This window comes from Neopsephotus bourkii, unplaced genomic scaffold, assembly GCF_033783945.1.
Source record: "Neopsephotus bourkii isolate Nb327-2 ecotype Australia unplaced genomic scaffold, CSIRO-AGI_Nbou_v1 NB_196, whole genome shotgun sequence".
Lineage (NCBI taxonomy): Eukaryota > Metazoa > Chordata > Aves > Psittaciformes > Psittacidae > Neopsephotus > Neopsephotus bourkii.
In genome coordinates, this window is record NW_026900709.1 from 6,849,410 (window position 1) to 6,868,895 (window position 19,486).

The 19,486-nt window shown below is 44.2% G+C and overlaps 1 protein-coding gene across 5 annotated transcripts in view; it reads right to left on the reverse strand.

Moving 5' to 3' along the window:
- Positions 1–2,526: 2,526 nt before the first annotated feature.
- The window catches only part of PARD3B (par-3 family cell polarity regulator beta), a 415,652-nt gene continuing 398,692 nt past the window's right edge, over positions 2,527–19,486 (reverse strand). For all 5 annotated transcript variants that reach the window (XM_061378222.1, XM_061378232.1, XM_061378213.1 and 2 more), the window contains one exon: positions 2,527–4,607. In XM_061378222.1, coding sequence (XP_061234206.1) covers positions 4,253–4,607 — 355 coding nt within the window. In that variant the 3' untranslated portion in view covers positions 2,527–4,252. The remainder of the gene's footprint in view (positions 4,608–19,486) is intronic.

Sequence of the window (19,486 nt, forward strand, 5' to 3'; positions counted from 1 at the left end):
AAAATAAACCAGGTAAAATTTATATAGCCATATGTAACAAAAGATTAAAATCTTTGAGGTGGTACTAGAAAAAAACCTCTCAAATCTTGTGTTGAATTTCTCCCCCAAAACAATCGCACATGACTTTAAAATCAGTTTCATTTAAACATGCAGATATTGTCAGGATCACAACCACCATTCTCCCTCACAATAACAGAACAATGTCTTAGAAAGCCTTCTCTTCTGTGCAGATAGTGAATAAGCGCTTCCAATTCCGCACCTAAGGCTTAAAGACCCTGCACAACTACTGTGACAGAGATGGTGTAGGGCCTTCTGGGAGTGCAAAGCAGCCCCTGCTCAGAGCAGTGTCAGGATGTGGCCCTGGCAGAGCAGCCGGCAGGATTCATTCACAGCACTAACTCTCTGACAAACAAATCTGTGATGGCTGGGAGGAGGAGGTAGCACAATTCATCTGTAAAAAAATTAGGCAGCATGTGAAGCTACTTGTAGGTCAGGAAGCTGGAGTGAACTGGAATTCAGGGCTGCATGCACTTTGAAAAGGCAAAAGCCTTTAGTTTTTCTTTAATGCTTAGTTCCCCCCCCCCCTTTTTTTTTTTCCCTCCAACGGGCAATTGCTATTTCTTTATGCATTCGAGAGGTACCTAGAGACTTCAGCATCGTAATATATCACAGTGGTAGTGTCAGCTTGCAAGCCAAGACCATGGCTCACTAGTGGGTGGTCACTCAGAAAATCCACAGGCTCTCTTTTTATCTCTTAATCTTTCAACTGCTGGGCCCGGGCTGGCCCTGAGCCAGAGCCAGAAAGGCAGGCTGCACGCCACCAGCTCAGGAAACCAAAGCTTGCAGGTTCACGTGAGAGCGGGCCGCTCTCCCCCTTGTCCCGACTCCTGCTCGCACGCACACTTACTGCACGCTGCTCCTGGGGCAAACCCCACCTCTCCCTTCACACCCACTACGTCAGTAACTTCACTGCTGGACTGGCACATTTTGGATGAGGGAGCGCGAGGCAATTACGTGTCAAGAGCATTTCAGACTCATAATTTTTCCCAAACATATGGACATATGGGGAAAAGAACAACTTGTTACTTAACGGCTCTTTTGGATTTTGCAAGTGTGTATTTTCAACCGTCAGTTGTAGCACCTCGTGAATTCTGCACGGTACATATTTTTCCACAATATGGTGCTAAAATCATACATTTTACACTGCAGAGAAGCTGACTATATATACTGTAGTTACACGTTATACTTTTGAAAATACCATACCTCGACCAGATATTAAACCAGCAAATGGTAATTTTCTCCCAGAACAATGGCACCAGAGATTGATGAGATGCTCTGTAATACTTTTTGGTCTTGTTCCCCCGGTTAGGTCAGACTGTTCTGCACCCCTCACCTGTAGGATGCATCCATATATTATACTTTCTTTTTTTTCCCCTTTTTTCGGAAGACGCTCTGCACTGATCTAACAGCAGAAGCATCACTTAATAATCTGCTGGGTAAGATTTACAGCTCAGGTGGTGTTTTGTTGATCTGTCCACCTCAACCAAGTGGAGCCAATGCAGCCAAGGGGAGCTTCTAAGGAGAGATTCAGGTTACAGGCAGACAATTGCGCAGGTCCTTCAAAAGCTAAAAATAACGCAGGAGCTGTTTCTATCCAGATTTTATTTGGCCCTGGCTCTTGAAACACTGTAAGTAAGTACTGTTCACTGTGATGCCATCTGAAGGGTTAGTTGAGGGTGATTTACAAAGGCGGCAGCTTATATTCAGGGCTGTTCTTAATTGTGGCCTGGCTTGATAAAGCCACTGTCACAAACCTATTAGTTTCTTTACAGCTGGATCAAATGTATCAGGGGTTATATTTCAAGGAGGGAAAGGAAAGTATTTTAATTTGTTTTTGCTTCACTTTCAGCAGGCCTTCATAACACCAGCGGCTACCCTGTGGCTGCCAAGTCCTGGCTCAGTATCCTGCAGCATCTAAAACTCTTTGAGAGAAGTACAGGGCTCTGTACAGCACGTACGCGACAGGCAGAGTTTCCTTGGGGAATGTGCCTTATTTATGGAGGGTACCGAGAGACGTCCAGCCTTACATTCAACCCTCCCTCCAGAGGTTTTTCCCTCCTACATTACTGGGGAAGAGGGCAGAAAGACATGGAATGAGAACTGAACTTGCTCCATAATCAGTTGCATTCCTCTCCCTCTCTCCCTCCCACCAATGCTTCCTCCTGACTGGATTTAGAGCTGTGCCTGCCCCTGCCCTAGGGAGTCCAGCCCTACGTCTGAATCATGGAGATGTTCTCCCACTACCCCAAACCTGTCTCCTCTCCCCTGCTTCCCAGCCTGGCTGGTGGGTACAGATTGGTGTGAATGCAAATGACAGAGTCTGCGGGGCAGCTACATGTGCTCCTCAGGCCTCAGGGTTATGCCAGTCTCTCACCGGCATTAGCAGCACAGAAGAAACGTTGGCTGGGTTTAAACACTGCTTCTCATCAGGGCCATTACTGGTGGTGGCTCCTGATGAGAACCATGCTCTGGGCCTTCCAGAACTCTTGCTCTAACAAGCCCTTTTCCCAGGGGTATCTAGGAAAGGGACATGATCCTAGCAGGACAAACCTTGCTGGTGATATTTAATACCTGGGAAGTGACTTACGTGATTGAATTTCTTGCATACCAAAGGTGTCAAAAAGACATCAAAGAAATCCTTGAGCTTAACGCGTGGCCAGGTCACAGCCTCTCCCTGATGAGGAGAGGAGCCCAAATGGCTTAATAGCACTCTGCTATCAAGGCAGAAGTCAAGGAGTTAAGGGCACTTGGAAACTTCTCAAAATGTATTTCTAGGTGACAAGACTCTATGGTTTCCCCGTGACAAATCCCTTGAGACAAAGCTTTGCACAGCCATGGCCCTGTTGGGCCAGTAGCACAGGTCCCTGTGGCTGAGGACATGCATTCCTGACCTCCCCAAGGCTGGCTGGCAGCAGAGCAAGCTCAGGCTGTGTGGGGCAAACAGATGGCACGAACCCCACCACCCTGTGCCCCCCTCCAGCTCTGCTGTGCTGCTGGCCCCTCTTCTCATCCACACCTTCTCTCTTCCTACGCACTGCTGCATATAACATTCCCCACTGGCCTGATGGCCCCTGGCTGCAGGAACTTGAGTAGTTTGGCACTTGGCACCGGCTGAGGCTGAGCTCCACTGGGGGGACTTCAGGTGGCCCTGCACTGACAGGCTCCTTCCCGGGGCAGCAAGGCTGGTGAGGGCAGGGCACGCTGCTGCTGGCACTGTGCTGTAACCTGGCTGTGGCGGGGCTCCTGCTGGAGCCAAGGCAGCACCTGATGCAGTAACTTAATATGAATCATGGAGCTCATGTCTGCCAGCATCTGCTCAGGCACTTCTTGTAGGCCAGCTCTACTGAAACCCCAAGAGCTGGCAGCAGCTGAGGATCTGATCTCCAGGGTTTACATTTGAAGAGAACATACTGTATAATGAAGAAACAGTCATGAGTGCACACACGTACAGACACACGTTTCTCGGGTGGCTGGCTGCCCTGTCCTCTGCGAGCCTGCCCAAGAATGGTGGGTAAAGCTTTTTGTCTTACTCTAAATGCAGCAGCTGCAACAAGAGCAAAATCTTGCTACACAACCTGCAAAAAATGAAGGCTACAAGATAAATGCTGCCACCAGCAAACAGAAAGAGGAAGACAGGCCAGATTACAAATCTGCAGCATCCTTATAGCACAGCGCTGCTGGTCTGAACGTGCCTGGAATGTGGCCACTACCTCTGTGGCAGTCCCTTGTCAACGCACACTGGATTACACAAGATTCTCAGCTCCGCACAAAGTCCTTATTGCATGCTGTGTTCCTACTTAAAGGCTCTACAACAGCACTCTGAAGTAAACTCTGGTGACACCACTGCCCTTTGTATATACAGACAGCTGCATACTGTATAGGTGTAACTGGATTCGGTAAATAGCCCTGAGGTGTATTAAGTGTTGCGCTTCTTTTACAGCAGCCACGGTCTATTTTTAAAAGGAATTAAAAAATACTCAACTGTCTGGTACCTCATGTACTCAAAACACATCGTACCTCATGTGGCTTTAGTCTGCCTGTTAGAAAGCACCTACGCTGAGCCCAGCTCAGTAAGAATGACTCCAGGTCTCGTGTGCCACTCTTACAGGCAGCTACGCTTAGGAACAACTCCACCAGGATATTATGTCCGATGGGATTCCTCCCGAGCTGTGCTAGCAAGTCCAGTGTGTAGCTATACAGCTGCAGTCATGGGGTTCTTCTGCCTGGGATCTTGTTGCCTGTACTGGTACTGTTCTGGACCGGTCCCGCGGTGTCGGACAATTTCATTATACGCTGGTGCACGGTGGGACTGAGGAGGGGAAGGTGGCACATCCTGCCGGAGGGGTCCTTTATGCTGGTTTGTGATGGGCTGGCCTGGGTAGTACTGGGGGTACCTCAATTCTGCCACTCTTGTGTCTGGCACACGGACGTAGTTCCCCTTAGATGGGTGGATGACAGGCTGTCCTCCTTGGTAGTAAGGAAGATCTCTCTCTTTGTATACTACTCGTGGCCCTGTTAAATATTCCAGTGGCTCTGCAGGTCCACGCCTGAGGAGGAAAAAACATAATGAAGCACATAAAAAGGCAGCCTGCTAGCCCAGCGACGCGTTATTGTACTCACAATCTACGTTTACCTTGGAAAAGGAAATGCCACCTCAAGCATGACAGGTCCAGATGAATCAAAAGAACTTCTGAAGGGTAACGAGCCTCCCACCTGCGTGCTACGAAAGTTTGTGACACCCAGGATGTTGGAGGAAAGGTCCAGTGCACATCACAGCCCTTTTACAATGGCGGAGCACTGGAGCCCTTCAGTGCCCAAAGTCAGCCTCCTCTGATCCATTTGCCATAATGGAAACACAGCTCCTTTAAACAATGCATGTTTGACTGAATCTTATCTAGCCTGAGGATAAACAGATGAGTTGGGTCTGCAAAACTGCAAATCCCGTGAGCTTTACATGCACAAATATTCATGCTTTCCAAGCCATTTCCCACTATTTTTTCCTCCTAACATGTCAGACTGTACAACTTCCCAAACACCACAGTTGCAAAAACTGGAACTCTTGGAAGAAAGACTAGGGATGTTACCTGTGTTTAATGGGCAAGCTGCCAATGGGGTTTCAAAAACTCCTGTGATATGGAAAGCCTGATACTACAACAGCCCTGTAACTTATCTGCATCAGTATGGACCTGATGAGCTCTAGTTCATGAGAAAAGCAACATGTGAGCATGTCATCCCTGGGGATGCGCCATGGAGACCTCTTTGTAGCTTTCTGCATCTTAATTCCATGATTTGCACTAATGAAGCATTGATATTTTTTCCTAGTACACCTTAACTTGTGATACTTTTCAAATGGCAAAAATAATTGTTCTTACAGACATGTCACCAGAGCATCCCCAAAAGTTCAACTCAATTAGGAGTTTTTGCCAGTCTGATTGCAAATGTCTTTGCACTTTGGGCAAAGCCTCCTACTGACTGCAGAGGAAACTTCTCTCTGAGTGAGAGCTGAAGGAAGACAACAGGGTTTTGACCCAAATAGGGGCTAAAAGTATAAATCAATTACACCTGCTCTGTGGCTTTGAGACTGAACTCATCAACTGCTTAAATATTCTTTGCATAGATTTAATATAGAAGCCATCATTCTGGTCCAGCAGATCAGGTGTTCGCAATTGATCAACGACTCCCTTGTTCACACAGAGATTTTACAAGCATGCTCCCCCTTTCTTAATCTGGGCTCCCAGACTCACTGGAACTTGTTTTGCATGAAGTAAAACAAAACATGTGGTTTTCTGCTGCACTCGTTTAAGCCCATGGGGTAAATCATGGACATAGGCAATGAACAAACATTATCTGCCTTGAAATGAACCTACAGTTCTCCCCCTGGAATAACTTAGTGCAAATGTTTCCTGTTTAAAATGGAAAGAGCAAAAGGAAGAATTCCAGGCCTTGGACTTTTAGGACCCTATGCTCCCAAGGGACTTTTTGCTTTAAAAACAGAACATTATAAAAGACAGGCACTCCCAGCCTCCCCTTCTCCCCCCTCCTTGTGAGACAGTCCAGACAGAGTGCTGAAGGGCCTGAAGCCACCCTCTGAGATACTAAAAGGACTCTTAACCATATGCATTGAGACAACTGCTGTCTCTGCTCACACACCTACGCCTTGCAGGAAAGCCTAATTTCCACAGCAGGCCAAAGTGTTGCTCCATGTATTCCTATACAATGACTTGTTCACTAGTCAGTCCCATCACACTCAGCTTTTAGTTCCTCTGTGTGCAAAAATGCACTTCCAATCATAAAAGGCTTCTGCGATGGCAGGAACTGCTTTGTGTCAAGCAGCAAACCAATAGAAACAAGTGTCAAACCTACACCCATCACCTTTTAATATAAGGATAATGCTCAAAATCCTGCATATTAGATTTTATAAGAAGTTCTCATTGGCAGCTATAGTCAATCAAATTCTTGTGGATCACATTAAAAAAGGACTGAGCTTGGAACCTGATTCAGAATTCACTGAAGAGCCAGGTAGCTTTTGGGCTGCAAAATTGAATTACTCTAAAATAACAAATTCAAAACTAATTGGTATGAAAATGACTGGAGAACAGGACTGAGCCATCAACGTCATCTACTGAGGCTTCAGCACACAGCTCATCCCACATCTCACGCAGGAGGTCTGGATGCTGCAGTGTTTTGCCATCTAGCCAAAAGAGCTGTTTCTAGGAAAACTCAGCTGGTCCCATTCTTAGCAGATGCTGTTACTGTGCAGAGAGTAGTGCACTCAGGCAGCTTTGACCTAGGACTGTGCAGTGGAGTGAGGCATCAGAGCACAAGCACACTAGACCTGAAGCATGTACCCAAGCTGCTGAGCTTGTGCCATCAGATCTTCATTGCTGTTGCCTGCGCTACAAAGGTAAATCCACCACTGGTTCACTGAGAGCAAATACATTTGATTGTGTAGATAAACAGCAGAGGAACATAATGGAAGGGAAAAATCTGCCTCTAAAAAAATCAATGTTCAGGCACCAGTTTGCCTTCTCTGAGTATGAAACACCTAGAGATGGCATCATTCTTGAGTGTTTAAGTCAGGGCTTAGCAGCTGGGAGAGGTTGTACATGGAGACAAGGCTTGAATCAGCTTTACATGGATCCTTTAGGGAAGCCCCAGAAAGACAGAAGGCATGCAAGGGTTTTAGCAGCCTTGGCGATAATACAAGCAGTGATAGAACCAACGATTTCCAGAACTCTTGCATTAGTAAAACCTCAGGAAACAGTGATAAGTGCCCAAAACTGGAGGAAATTTCATGACAGATAACCTCATGGCTGCACCACATTCTCCAGCTCACTTCCCTGGTGATCCCAGCAGGTGACACGCAGGCAGATACATATGCTACAGTGACAACACTTTTCTTCCCCTTATGACCAGCACTGCATGTTGAAGCCAAGTTATTTCCTGAGGATTCATTCTTCCCCAACTACCAGCCATACCCAGTGAAGTCTGGTTCTTAGGGAACTGCTCACAGTGCAATCAACCAGCCTGGGGAGTCTCCATGAACCACTGACATGAACCACCATCTAACAAGTCTTACAACACAGAAGAAACAGCCCTTCCTTTCCCAAGTGAGTCAAATTAACCATGACAAAGTCAGCCTTTTTAAGGCAGAAGGAAAACCTACAGATACCAAGCTCTGGCTGTAGAAATGCTGTTATGATCAGGAGTAAGTCCGGGACACTGGGGGCAGTTCCTGTCAGGAAGAACAGGTCTCCTCTGAAGCAGCACCATTTTCACTTGATAGCTCATGGTGTAAAAGTATATGCTGTTGTTTATCCTTAAACAAATTGCCATAACAACTCAAAGCAAACACTTTCTACTTGGCAGCCCCTTGTAGATGCTGTGCTTGTTTCTACAAGAAGCCAAACAGCCCCTGCCTTTTCACTCGGCAGACATTGCCACCTCTGAAGAGGGCTAATGAAATTCTTCTCCCCTCCCTCCCTGTTTTTGTTGGCTCCTGATGAGTTCAGAGTTCACAGGGCTGTATCACACCTCCCAAGTGACCCACGGTTTGGGGGTCAAACCAATAACCTCAAGTGGAAAATCAATGACCCAAGGGAATGATCAAAAATCCACAAATTGGGTCAAGCAGGTCCAGCCACTCAAAAGGACCAGCCCAGGAGCGTGCCCTCTGAGAGGACATGCTGAGTAGGAGCTGCTCTGACCATCAGCTGTTTTCCAGATTTTGGGCAGTTGTTTGACCTGGGGGCCCACTGAAATTAATGGCAGGCAGAAGGTAGGGAAGCTGACACAACATCCTGGGAAGGAACTGATCTCAGAGCTCAGAAAGTAGTTTTGCTGATAGTTAACTCTGCTGGCTCCCACTGGACGAGGCATCACTGATGTGGGTCTAGCTGAAAGCGAGGCTGCTGTTGAAGCCAGCAATGGAAGGATGGGAGGCAGAAGCACCAGATTCAAGAAAGGAGTGAAACTGATGGAGCAGTGCAAAAATGCACTCCCCCAAAACGCCATGGGCAGGGTACCCCCTTAAAATGTTCATTTTATTGTGAGGAAGCTAAATCTCACCTTGCCCTGCAGAGAAAGCAGAGATCTCACATGTGTTTTGCCACATAATTTCATATGCTGATTAGCAGCTCTGCTGGTTTATCTTCTAAATGATTCACCAAGTTAAGAACTGTGATTGGTTTTCAGCTTTAAGAGCACAAAGTAGCCTTGTCGAAATAAAGCACCTAACTTGTTGCTGATGTTCAATTAACAGTATACGGGTTGTTATTTCCTCTATGACAAGTAAAGCCTGAAGTAGGTTTGTTCCCCCCCCTTTATTTATCTTCTAAGCACAAAGAATATAAAATCTAGTATTTTCTGGCTTTGCTGCACAATTTTTAAGAGCCTCTGGGTTTATTTAAAACTGAACCAAAGGATTTGTAACACTTAAGAAAGGCTTCTTTTACCCAAAATGTTATTTAGTTACTGAAGTTAAACCAGTATCTATAGGTTTCAAAACTCCAACTAAACCACTTATTGCTTTCTGCAGTTCCCTTTTATTCTATTTTAAGCTCCGATTTCGGTAATTCTTCAGTTGTGCAGAATCTCACAGGGTAGACTGGCCTAAATATCTGATGCTTCAAAAAACAACCAGAAAAAATCATTTCATTTCAGGTTTACTGTGTTTCATTGTTAACCCCCATTTGCAGGTCACCTTTAACATCAGCCATGAGACACATGCTTGGGTTTTCTGAAAGGAAAGCAAAATGACAGTCTGGCTGTTCACGCTGTGCCCCATCACATTGGGGGTTTGGATTTCATCATGACAAAGAGTTTTTCTTGCCTCTGTTCTATAGGGAGAATCACAGAGGTCACCCTCTTAGTACCTAGTAAAAAGCAAGGAAGGGAATGCTCTCTTCTTACATCACTGTCTCCTTCTCGCTGCTGGGGGAATATTTTGCAAGGGATATAATCTCACATGAAAAACTGCATTCTTACTTTGTCAGGGAGTACTTCTTGAAATACTTCAAAGACAACTACAGACTAAATGGCAAATGGAAAGCCCACATTTGGTTGCAGCCTCTTTCATGTCTAAGCAAGACATGCAGAGACTCTGGGTGATGGCATCAGGCAGCTCAGGCTGTGATTAAAGAACAGGAGAAAGCAATAAGGTCCTATCTTGTGTCCAGATTCTCACTGAAGAACTCTATTGTATGCATCGTGATTGCATGCTGTTTGTTCTCCGCCAGGAGGATCTACTTTTAAAGAAGAAAGGAGAAGCTGATGTAAGAAATAAATTATGCAAACAAACAATCTTACAGTATCAAATACATTACACTGTGTCTTTATAAAGCTTTTCTCAACATAGACTAAAAACACTGACTGAAAAGACCACGCAGTCCCTATCCCTTCAGATACAGTATTACAGACATCGTAGTGCTGCTTGTAGTTAGTGGCACTAAGAACTTCTGTTGCTTAATATTCAGTGTGCATATAACTAAAAAAGAAATATAAAAAGTTAAATCACTGCAGGTTTACAAAACAAATCACTGCATGACTCTGAGCTTCATTAAAGTCCGTCTTGAATCTTGATAGGAGAGATACTCCTTTAACAAATATTCTTTGCTGTTTCAGACCAATACTTCCCATAGACAATGATGGGGTTTGCATTTAAAAAGCCACTGGAAATCAAATTTGGTATCTTAGCGCTGCAAAGAATCTGCAGCACAAGGAAGTGCTCAGTGGCTGCTGTCTGTGTGAGAGGCTTGTACCTCTCAGCAGAAGGCAGATGTCTAACAATGTCGTACTAACCTCAAACACACCACACACAGATTATTTATGGGCTGAGCTGGTGAAGGTGCTTTCTTCTCCTGTTCTTTTATCAACAATACAAGGGTAAAAAAAATCAGATAACGTAAATGAATGCAATCCCTGGCTCTCATGTAGCACATGCCATGCGGAGAGAGCTGTTTTTAGTTTGAGGACTGTGTTTGGAATTCCTTCAGTGTCAGGTTTCCAGTTACCAGACCCTCATCCCTGGGCCAGGCACGACTGCGGTTGGACTGGATTAGCAGAACACTCTGCAATGTATATTACATAGCTTTGACTTCTATAGGCTTTGCAGGCCCATAAAAATAACGATCATTTCATGACCTGAGTTTCTGGGGCAGGGGGAGGAAAAAGCAGAAAATCCTCTCTCTCCCCTTTTTAAAAGAATTCATATTTGCTTTGGATTTGGAGAAGGAGGGATCCATACAAGTTTGTTTGGAATTCAAGCAAGAGTATGTCTCAGATGCAGTGTAGGCAGGCCCAGTGCTATTCCCTTGCAATCAGTTTTGCGAAACTTAACAGTGGCCTGGACTGCCCTGTGCATGAGAGCTTCTGTGTGTAGTTTTTCTTTCTCTACAGTACCATGGCTTGGAGTATTTAGAAACAAACACCAAAAGCACTACAGTCCAGGAAGGTAAGCGCATAGACAGGTTTACATTACTCTAGTTGAAGTCTAGCCTTAAAGCAGCTGGAGAGCAAATGTCCAGGGCTACATACTGAGAGATGTTGGGCCCCAGCAGCTCTCCCTGGGCAGTTCTTAGCAATTGGAGATATTTAGGTGTCCCTCTTGTTTTTACATCTAGGAACAAGCATAAAGCTTAGTCTGATACTAGCTTTCCATGCAGATAAGCAGACTGAAGAAACAGCTGTAAGACAGTAAGATAGGAAAACAGTAGTCTGACAGGTTTAAAACTTTACTATAGGATTACGTTACCACAGCATGAACAGTCTCTTTTGCACGCAATCAAATTGATTGTTCTCAATCCATAATGGAACAAACTATGTCACAGACTGGCTAACATCAGAATTCAGACTGCTATTTAATTAAACCCCCTCAATCAGCAACAAAACCATTAAATACCGTGTTGTTCCTTTGCTCCAGCATTAGTTTATTTTCCACAACAGATATCAGACCAGCTTCTGATAATCCCATCCTGCAGGCAAAGCTCCCCTTTCTTTCCTTCTCTAAATTCAACTTACAAACATAGGAACTACAACAATCAGGATTAAAACCCCCAAAGCAAGAGCAACAAAACCCCGAATATGGTAGCCGGTGCTCTATAAATGCCCATTAAGCATTCAAAACAACTAGCCCAATAATCCTTCCTACTCAGTTCCTCACTTTTTTGTTCATATGCTCTCAGGCATGGTACATCTCTTCTACCAGGAGGCATAAAATAAAGTGGCACCTATTGAACAAGATGTCGCTATTCTGTGATCTCTTCAAGCTTAGAGGGATCTTAAGTAGATTGGTACTTTAAGTAGCGAGTCATTACAACATGTGTCATTTCATATGTTACTCATTATTCAACACAACATAATACCATGTGAGTCATTAACCTCTTGGCATTGGTAACCTACTCTCAATGCTAAGCAGTCATGCTTGTTGCTCAGGAACCCCCATGCTCTGTTGGGAAGAGACCTCACTTAGATTTTAAGGTCCCTTTGGTCTTTTGTTTTGCAGATCAGCAGGGGCTGAAAGCTCCTCCTACAGATTAAAAGAGTTCTTGGCCTTTTCTCTCCTGCATCACATTTCTGAGACAATACTGGCCAAGTTATATTGGAGGGAAGAAAACTTCTTTTTAAAGGATATATGAATCTTAAGCCAGCAAGAGAAGCAAATGTTTATGCTTCTCAGATCAATTTTGCATTTCAACACAGACTCTAATACAAAGAAGTACTGAATGCATGCAGAACTCCCAGCACTGGGGCAAGATGCTAAAGTGAAATCCCCCTTATGGTAATATTTGTACTGCATTACTGTGCAGTAGCTCCAATGGACATGGGGGCCCCACTATCGCTGCCTGAGGAGAGCCAGCTATACTTACCCCAAGAGCAGGCAAGCAATGAGAAGGGAGAGAGATGCAGAGAAGGTGAGACCTGAGCGCTGGCCCAGTACAGAAGCCAGAAACACTACCCACATCTCTTTGCCTCACCCTAACCTCTACTGCAGATCTCCACTTTTTCTGGAGGCTATAAGGGTATAAATTAAAGGTCCTGTGGTGGTTCAGGAGATTTTAATTTGATATAAATGAAATTCCATTGCCATAGTCAAAATTCCTCTTCAGAAACAAACAAACACATCACACAGGCACCAGGAGAGCTCCTCCTCAGCAAGGAAGCCTCCTCCCTTTGCCTATCCAGTTCATAGCACTACTGCTATCCATGCTGCTTTGTAAAGTGCTTTCAAAGACATGTAAACCCAGTTTCTATCCTATTCTCATTTTTTCACCTGGAATGAATTTAAAGCAGGGTGCTTATTCAGCTGTGCTGCTCAAATAGTTTTCAACAAGTAACAGGAATCATTAAAAGAATCTTCCTAAGTAGTAACAAGCCAGGCCCAGCTCTTCACTACTCAGCTGCTGGGATCTTAACATGCTGTCTGATCTTTAGTGGGCTAGTAAAACCCTGTGAGAAGTGGTTATTAATGTTATTACCAAGCTTTTAGGGTTGGGTTTTGTTTTTGTCCAAAGAATCTCTCATTTAAATTAAAGTATTCCTTGCAGCATTTTCCCCCACTGCCATGATGAAGCATGACTGTCAATTCTGCCTCGCATGGTACAAACTCCATGCTTTAATAAAAGCATTTTCCTCATCTGGAATATTGTGTCCAGTTCTGGGCCCCTCAGTTTAAAAAGGACAGGGACCTGCTGGAGAGAGTCCAGCGCAGGGCAACTAAGATGATTAAGGGAGTGGAGCATCTCCCTTATGAGGAAAGACTGAGGGAGCTGGGTCTCATAGTTTGGAGAAGAGGAGATAGGGGTGACCTTATTAGTGTATATAAATATATAAAGGGGATGTCAGAGGATGGAGCCAGGCTCTTCTCAGTGGCAAACAATGAAAGGACAAGGGGTAATGGGTACAAATTGGACACAGAGGTTCCACTTAACTGAGAAGAAACTTCTTCTCAGTGGGGTACGACATGACAGGCTGCCCAGGGAGGTTGGATCTCCTCTTTGGAGCATCAAACCCGCCTGGACACGTTCCTGTGTAACCTTATCTAGGTGTTCCTGCTCCGGCAGGGGGATTGGACTAGATGATCTTTTGAGGTCCCTTCCAATCTCTAACCTACTGTGTGATAAAAAAAGGAATTTGGTTTTGAAACTGATGGTAGCTGGTTATTTTTTCCCTCCGTTTCGTTTCCTTCTGGGTGCAGACATTCTGTTAAACTCACTGAAATGTGCCATTCCCTATTTTCCCATTTGCAACAAAGGCAAAGCTCAAGATCCAGAGGAAAATAATGGCTGATTTCTGGAAGCAAGGGGTATCTTAAAGACAAGCAGCTCATTTTCAGTATTCCAGTCCCTGTTGTTCCCCTACTGCTCATGTACTGAACTGCTCCTAAAGAGTGCAAACAGCCTGTAAGTACATCCTCCCCCCTATATTTTCTTTTGTTAGAACCATTCATTTCTATACAGGCATTAGATTATACATTTCCTGGCTTGTCACAGTCCATTAACACTCTGGTAACCACCCCTTTTCCAGCCATCCATTAAACACCACCTTTAATAATTGAGATTTAAAGGCTCAGGGCATGATAAACAGCTGAAGTTCTAACTTTACAGCTGCCTCTACAGAAGTGTGTAAATCTCCAATTTTGGATAGGCAAATCAGTTAATTAGACTTGCATTAAGTCACAAACTTTGCGGGTGCTCTGACAGCAGATGTCCTGAAGTTGAGCTTTAAATAACCAGGGTCAAACCCCTCAATCCCACTGGGCTGGGAGAGACGGAAACGTCCCACCCGGTGCCCAGAGAGCAGTAGCACTGATTGCAGCTGCTGTGGCTCGTAGACGGCCGGGAGCGCCCTGCGACTGCAGCCCGTTCCAGCTGTGTTTATGCTGGCTTCTTCCTTCAGAGCTTCTACAGTTACACGAACATCAGTGCAGCTGCAGCAAGCGGGGCGGCTGCCGGCTGGACATGCTCTACCTGCTGCCTGTGGTGGAGACAACCCCTGTTTTACCACCCTGCCTTTCCCAGTCACCAGCACACAGGTTCTCTTTCAGAGTGAGGCCATGCAAGTTGGGGGGTTGAGCTCAGTTTCCCCTTACCCCTACCTGCAGCTGAGGAAAATGCTATGTGGATGGCCCTGAAGTCACTGCTAGCCAGTAAATGATCAAAGCTGGTGAGATCTGGAGCTGCAGGCCACTGGGCTCTTTAGGGGCATGGGTAGTAAGAGGTTAACCTTCAGTCATGAGGCCCAAGTGCCTGTGCTCCACCTCCGCATGAGTTATCTCCCTGTTGCTGCATTTAAAAATACTGTATGTAATTAACTGTTATCAGGTTGTTAAGCAGTGTGCTGAAGTGTGAACTTATCATTCAATTGTTTCCTCTATTTACAAAGTCCCTGCCATTCTCTGAGGCGGCAGCCTGGGACAGGCTGTTGACTTGTTCAGATGAGGAGGGTTTAGCGCACCAGATTCTGGTAGCAGAAGCAGATTCTGGGGAAGTGAGACACAGCCGTGAATCTCATCGGTTCCTCAAACACCCCCTCAACATGCCCTGCAGAATAGCTGTGTGTGAATGAGACACACACACGCCATCAGTATCAAATACATCACTGTAATTTTGCTCTGAGACCTGAACCATGCAGCATTCAGCAAATGCACGAACAGATCCCAACCGTTGTAACCCAGGCTCATGGGTATAGGTAGAGATTTTACTTACATATATGGTGCTAATTTTAATGTCTTTATACGTATATACACAAGTTATGTGGTCCATTCACAAATTAAAACAAGGTCTCCCATCCAAAATGACATGAGACACCATCGTAGAACCACAGAATGGTTTGAGTTGGAAGGGCCCTTCGAAGTCATCTAGTCCCAACCCCCTGCAATGAGCAGGGATATCCTCAACTAGATCAGGCTGCCCAGAACCACATCCAGCCTGGCCTTGAATGTCCCCAGGGATGGTGCAACCACCACATCTCTGAGCAACCTGTGCCAGGGTTTTAACACCCTCCTTGTAAAAAAATTCTTCCTCACGACCAGCTTGAATCTCCCTTCTTTTAGTTTAAAACCATCACCATCAGATCTATGTGATTTCCTTCCATGCATTCCTGGTCAGATGCAGCACCATGCATCCAGCAGGACTTACTAGCAAGGTCCCTGAAGCACACAGTGCCCTTTGCTCTTTGATGCAGTCATCAATACCCCAGATCTGTGTGCATTCCCCCCAGCATTTGTAATAGAGGAGATTATATAGCTTCTAAACAAATTTCTTCTGTGCCATCTGCACATCATGCCGAATGCCAGACGACAAGATATAATTTGCAACAGCAAAGTTCCTGGAGCACAGCAACCTTCTAGAGACAGCAAGCACAGCCTGTGACAACACAGTTATATCAGCTTAGTCATGTACCCAGAACAGAAGATATCAGGATGCTAAAGCTGGAAGAGGGAGCAGAAGACAGAAAAAAAGAATGCTTTTAAGACACACCAAAACACTGCATCCTTGAGCAATGGGAAAGCAATGCCAACAGCTGGGAATTAGTGATACCTTTGTGAGCAGTGATAGTACAGCCGTTAGAAGATAGTGGCAAGCCAATACGGAGATAAAGAGAAGCTTTGGACAGCACCACCAAGTATAGACTTTGATATCTTTTGAACACATATATACATCATGTATCAAAGACTACCATGTGCAGCAGAATCTTACGTGCAAGACGTGATGTTGTTAGTAACTTCAGCTGAAATTACGACGGACACTAGGACATTCAGACTCGTACCCCTGCTCGGTCCAGGAAGGCTAATACATGCCATCAGCTGAGAAAAAGAGAAGCAATAGCACTTCCTGATCTGAACCTGGTGAGAACATGGCAAAGATTTCAGACAGCGTGTCTCAATTTGATTCAGGGGGGAAGAAAAATTAAATTAATATACCCTCTAACTTGGAACAATCTTCTACATGATGAATCAACCAATTATCTTTGCTCTAGTATGTTCAAATCAAGGGAATCATCATTGAAAACAACAACCAATTTATAAAGCTCATTTAAAGCCACAGTAAGCTAAGCTGCTGATTCACTAATGAACAATAAAGGTCACTGCTACAATATCATTCTAAGTATTTGCAGATTGTGCAGTGTGATAGACATGAAGTGGCATGTTCATAAAGAACCATCAAGATACTTTGCAGAGGGAAATAAAGATGGAAAGAGATTCATGCTCTGCCTAGATACCAGACTGACAAGGGGGAATAACTCAATGCAATGAGGAACTTTGTGCCCCAGACTCATCCGGCCTCAGCCAAACCCTCTGGATGTCAATGGAAGCATTTCAAAGAGTTTTGGATTAGGCTCTTGTATTGGAGAACGGTATCTGAAAGGGGAGGCGAGGGCACAGAGAGAATGAGACATCTGTATCCTGGAATGAAGTCAGGAAGTTAAGGCCTGACAGCCTTACAGAGCAAACAAATAGCTTGAGTACTAGATGTGGATTGCTGAAATGCTTCACTCCACGTGGAAGAATTCCTTTTCAAATGTCTCTTTCAGGTATTCAGAGAAAAAGACTGACCAAAATGCAGTTTGTTTGTCACTTTTTGAGTGATCATGATCTGGAGAGGGGCGCATACATGCAATTACTAAGAAACAAGACATTCTACCAGATGAATAGCACACCTCTGCTACATGGATGCTACCAGATGAATAGCACACCTCTGCTACATCTACATTTATTAACAGCATGGCAACTGGGGCAACGTAGCAGAGTATGCCCTAAATTACAGCATCATGTCTCTGACTACTACCAGAACCACATGCTTCAGAGGAAGCTGTAATTAGTGGACAATTAACAGTTTGCATAGGCCTTACAGCATAAAAGCAATCCCTCTTCTCCTCTCCCCAGAAACTAACTCGAACCAATGCAAGTTTGCAGAAGGGTGCAGGTTTCAGAAACAGAAAACCCTCGATGGCATGCCTGTACTTAAGATGTGGATATAAAAAAAAAAACGAACAATGATAATATTTAACCTTGACAGACCTAATATTTGAATCCCATAGACAAAAAGCACAATACAGTCCAGACAGCCTGTAGTTAGTTGACAGTGACATCTTTTGCAGACCTCAGTGTTAAAATCTCAGTGCTAACTTGGGTTCCTCTTTAACAAAAATAAGTGTAATTCTACTTCCAGGAAAATGGAATTTTCTTTTTAAGAACTTTGCAACATTTCAAAACCTCCTCTTTTTCTCATGATCAAAAAGTAAAACAAACAGCTACAACATAAACCATTACTCAAGAAGAACATTACAGTTTCTAAGTCAGAAATGCACAAAGCAGCAACACCATTCTGAGGATGCAAAATGGTCTCTGTATACTAAAGTCCTTTGAAAAACTTATAAAACTTGTGGTAGAAACTAGTACAACTGAAAACAAAATGTCTAAGGAGAAGAACGGCAGGGTTAAGGATTCTGTATTGATTTATTTTCCCACACTGGGATTAAAGTGATTTCAGCTGGGACCCAGAATTACAGATGTAATTATGATTTCCATTTATATTTTTAGACTGTGTACAAAGAAGTGTAATAATGGACAGCTGAGCATTTTCCATTGTCCATTAAAAGCAAAATGTTTCTGATGAAATCTCTGTTAAGACCAAGGACCACTGCAGTAATCTCTCAATAACACAGCCTTTTTCAGATGTTTGGTGATGAGAGAGAAGGGATAGCTGTCGTCTTTCACACAAAGAAATCAGACCAAAATGGCACTAAGGTTATTTCCCTCAGTAATACTATAGAGATTCCAGGTTAAGATCTGTAACAAGTCTCTTAAAAGAAAAAAGTCAGATTATTCATTAAATAACCTTTCCTATATCATTTAAAGGGTATTTAACAAAAAGCATTGCATTAAGGGAACATTAAAGAGGCATTATTTAAACCACAGAAAGTGCAGTGAGTGAAAAAGCTAAATGTCTCCAAGTACCTACCACATCCTTCCCCCACGCTTTACAATGCATGTTGAAGTCCAGGTTTCCTGGAGGCCTCTGATAGCTAGGCAAATGACTGCTATTGAAAAGCAAAATGGATTCAAGGTAAAGCAGGTGCTTAAGTGCTCTGATGGATCTGGGCCTAAAAATTCAAGTTGTAAACCCCAACTCAATTTCAACTGACTTAATTGAATTTGGCTTTTTTAATTCCCTTTCCTTACAAACCAATCTGCTCTGTGCTTTCTGCCACAAAGCGTGGCACAGTCAGTATCGCAGCACAGCCTGTACCTCCGAGCTGCTTCCACTCGCCATTCCAGAGGAGGCTGCACACCACGCAGTAAAGAGATCCTTATGGAAAATGCTGAAAACCAGCATGGTGTATTCAGGCAGCTGAAATTCAGCCTAATTTGCTAGTCAGTGAGAAATCCAGATGCCTTCAGACACCCTTACAAAGCTAATTAGAGGACTACCAGAGTCACCCAGTAAGAAACAGTATGTGCAGCAAAGTTGCCGTAGGCTTTCTCAGCACAGCTACTGGGATCCTTAAAGCTTTTAACTGATTTTGGAAATCTTTAATCACTGAATGTAGAAAGGGTGCTGTTGTTTGAGGGTCTTTAGAAAAAAAAAGACTTATTACGTTCTTTAATCTACTCACTTTATCCCAGCTATTGTTTTAGGTGGTTGACTGCTGTTCAAAAGCATACCACTATTACCTCTTTAAGAAAGCAAAACAAAGGGGAAAAACTGATGATACCATGCTTCTAAAAATACATTCTTTTTATACTGAAGACATCTCAGTTCCCAGTAAACATAGTATCTCAGATGGAGCCAAAATTCGTAACAAAAATGCTAAATGAGGGACCAAAGCCTGGTGACACATGGGTGTGTACAACAGTACGCTAACACCTAGATCCAAGCAAAAAGCCATTCACATGGATTTTCAGCTGTGAAATCCTGCTGAGATT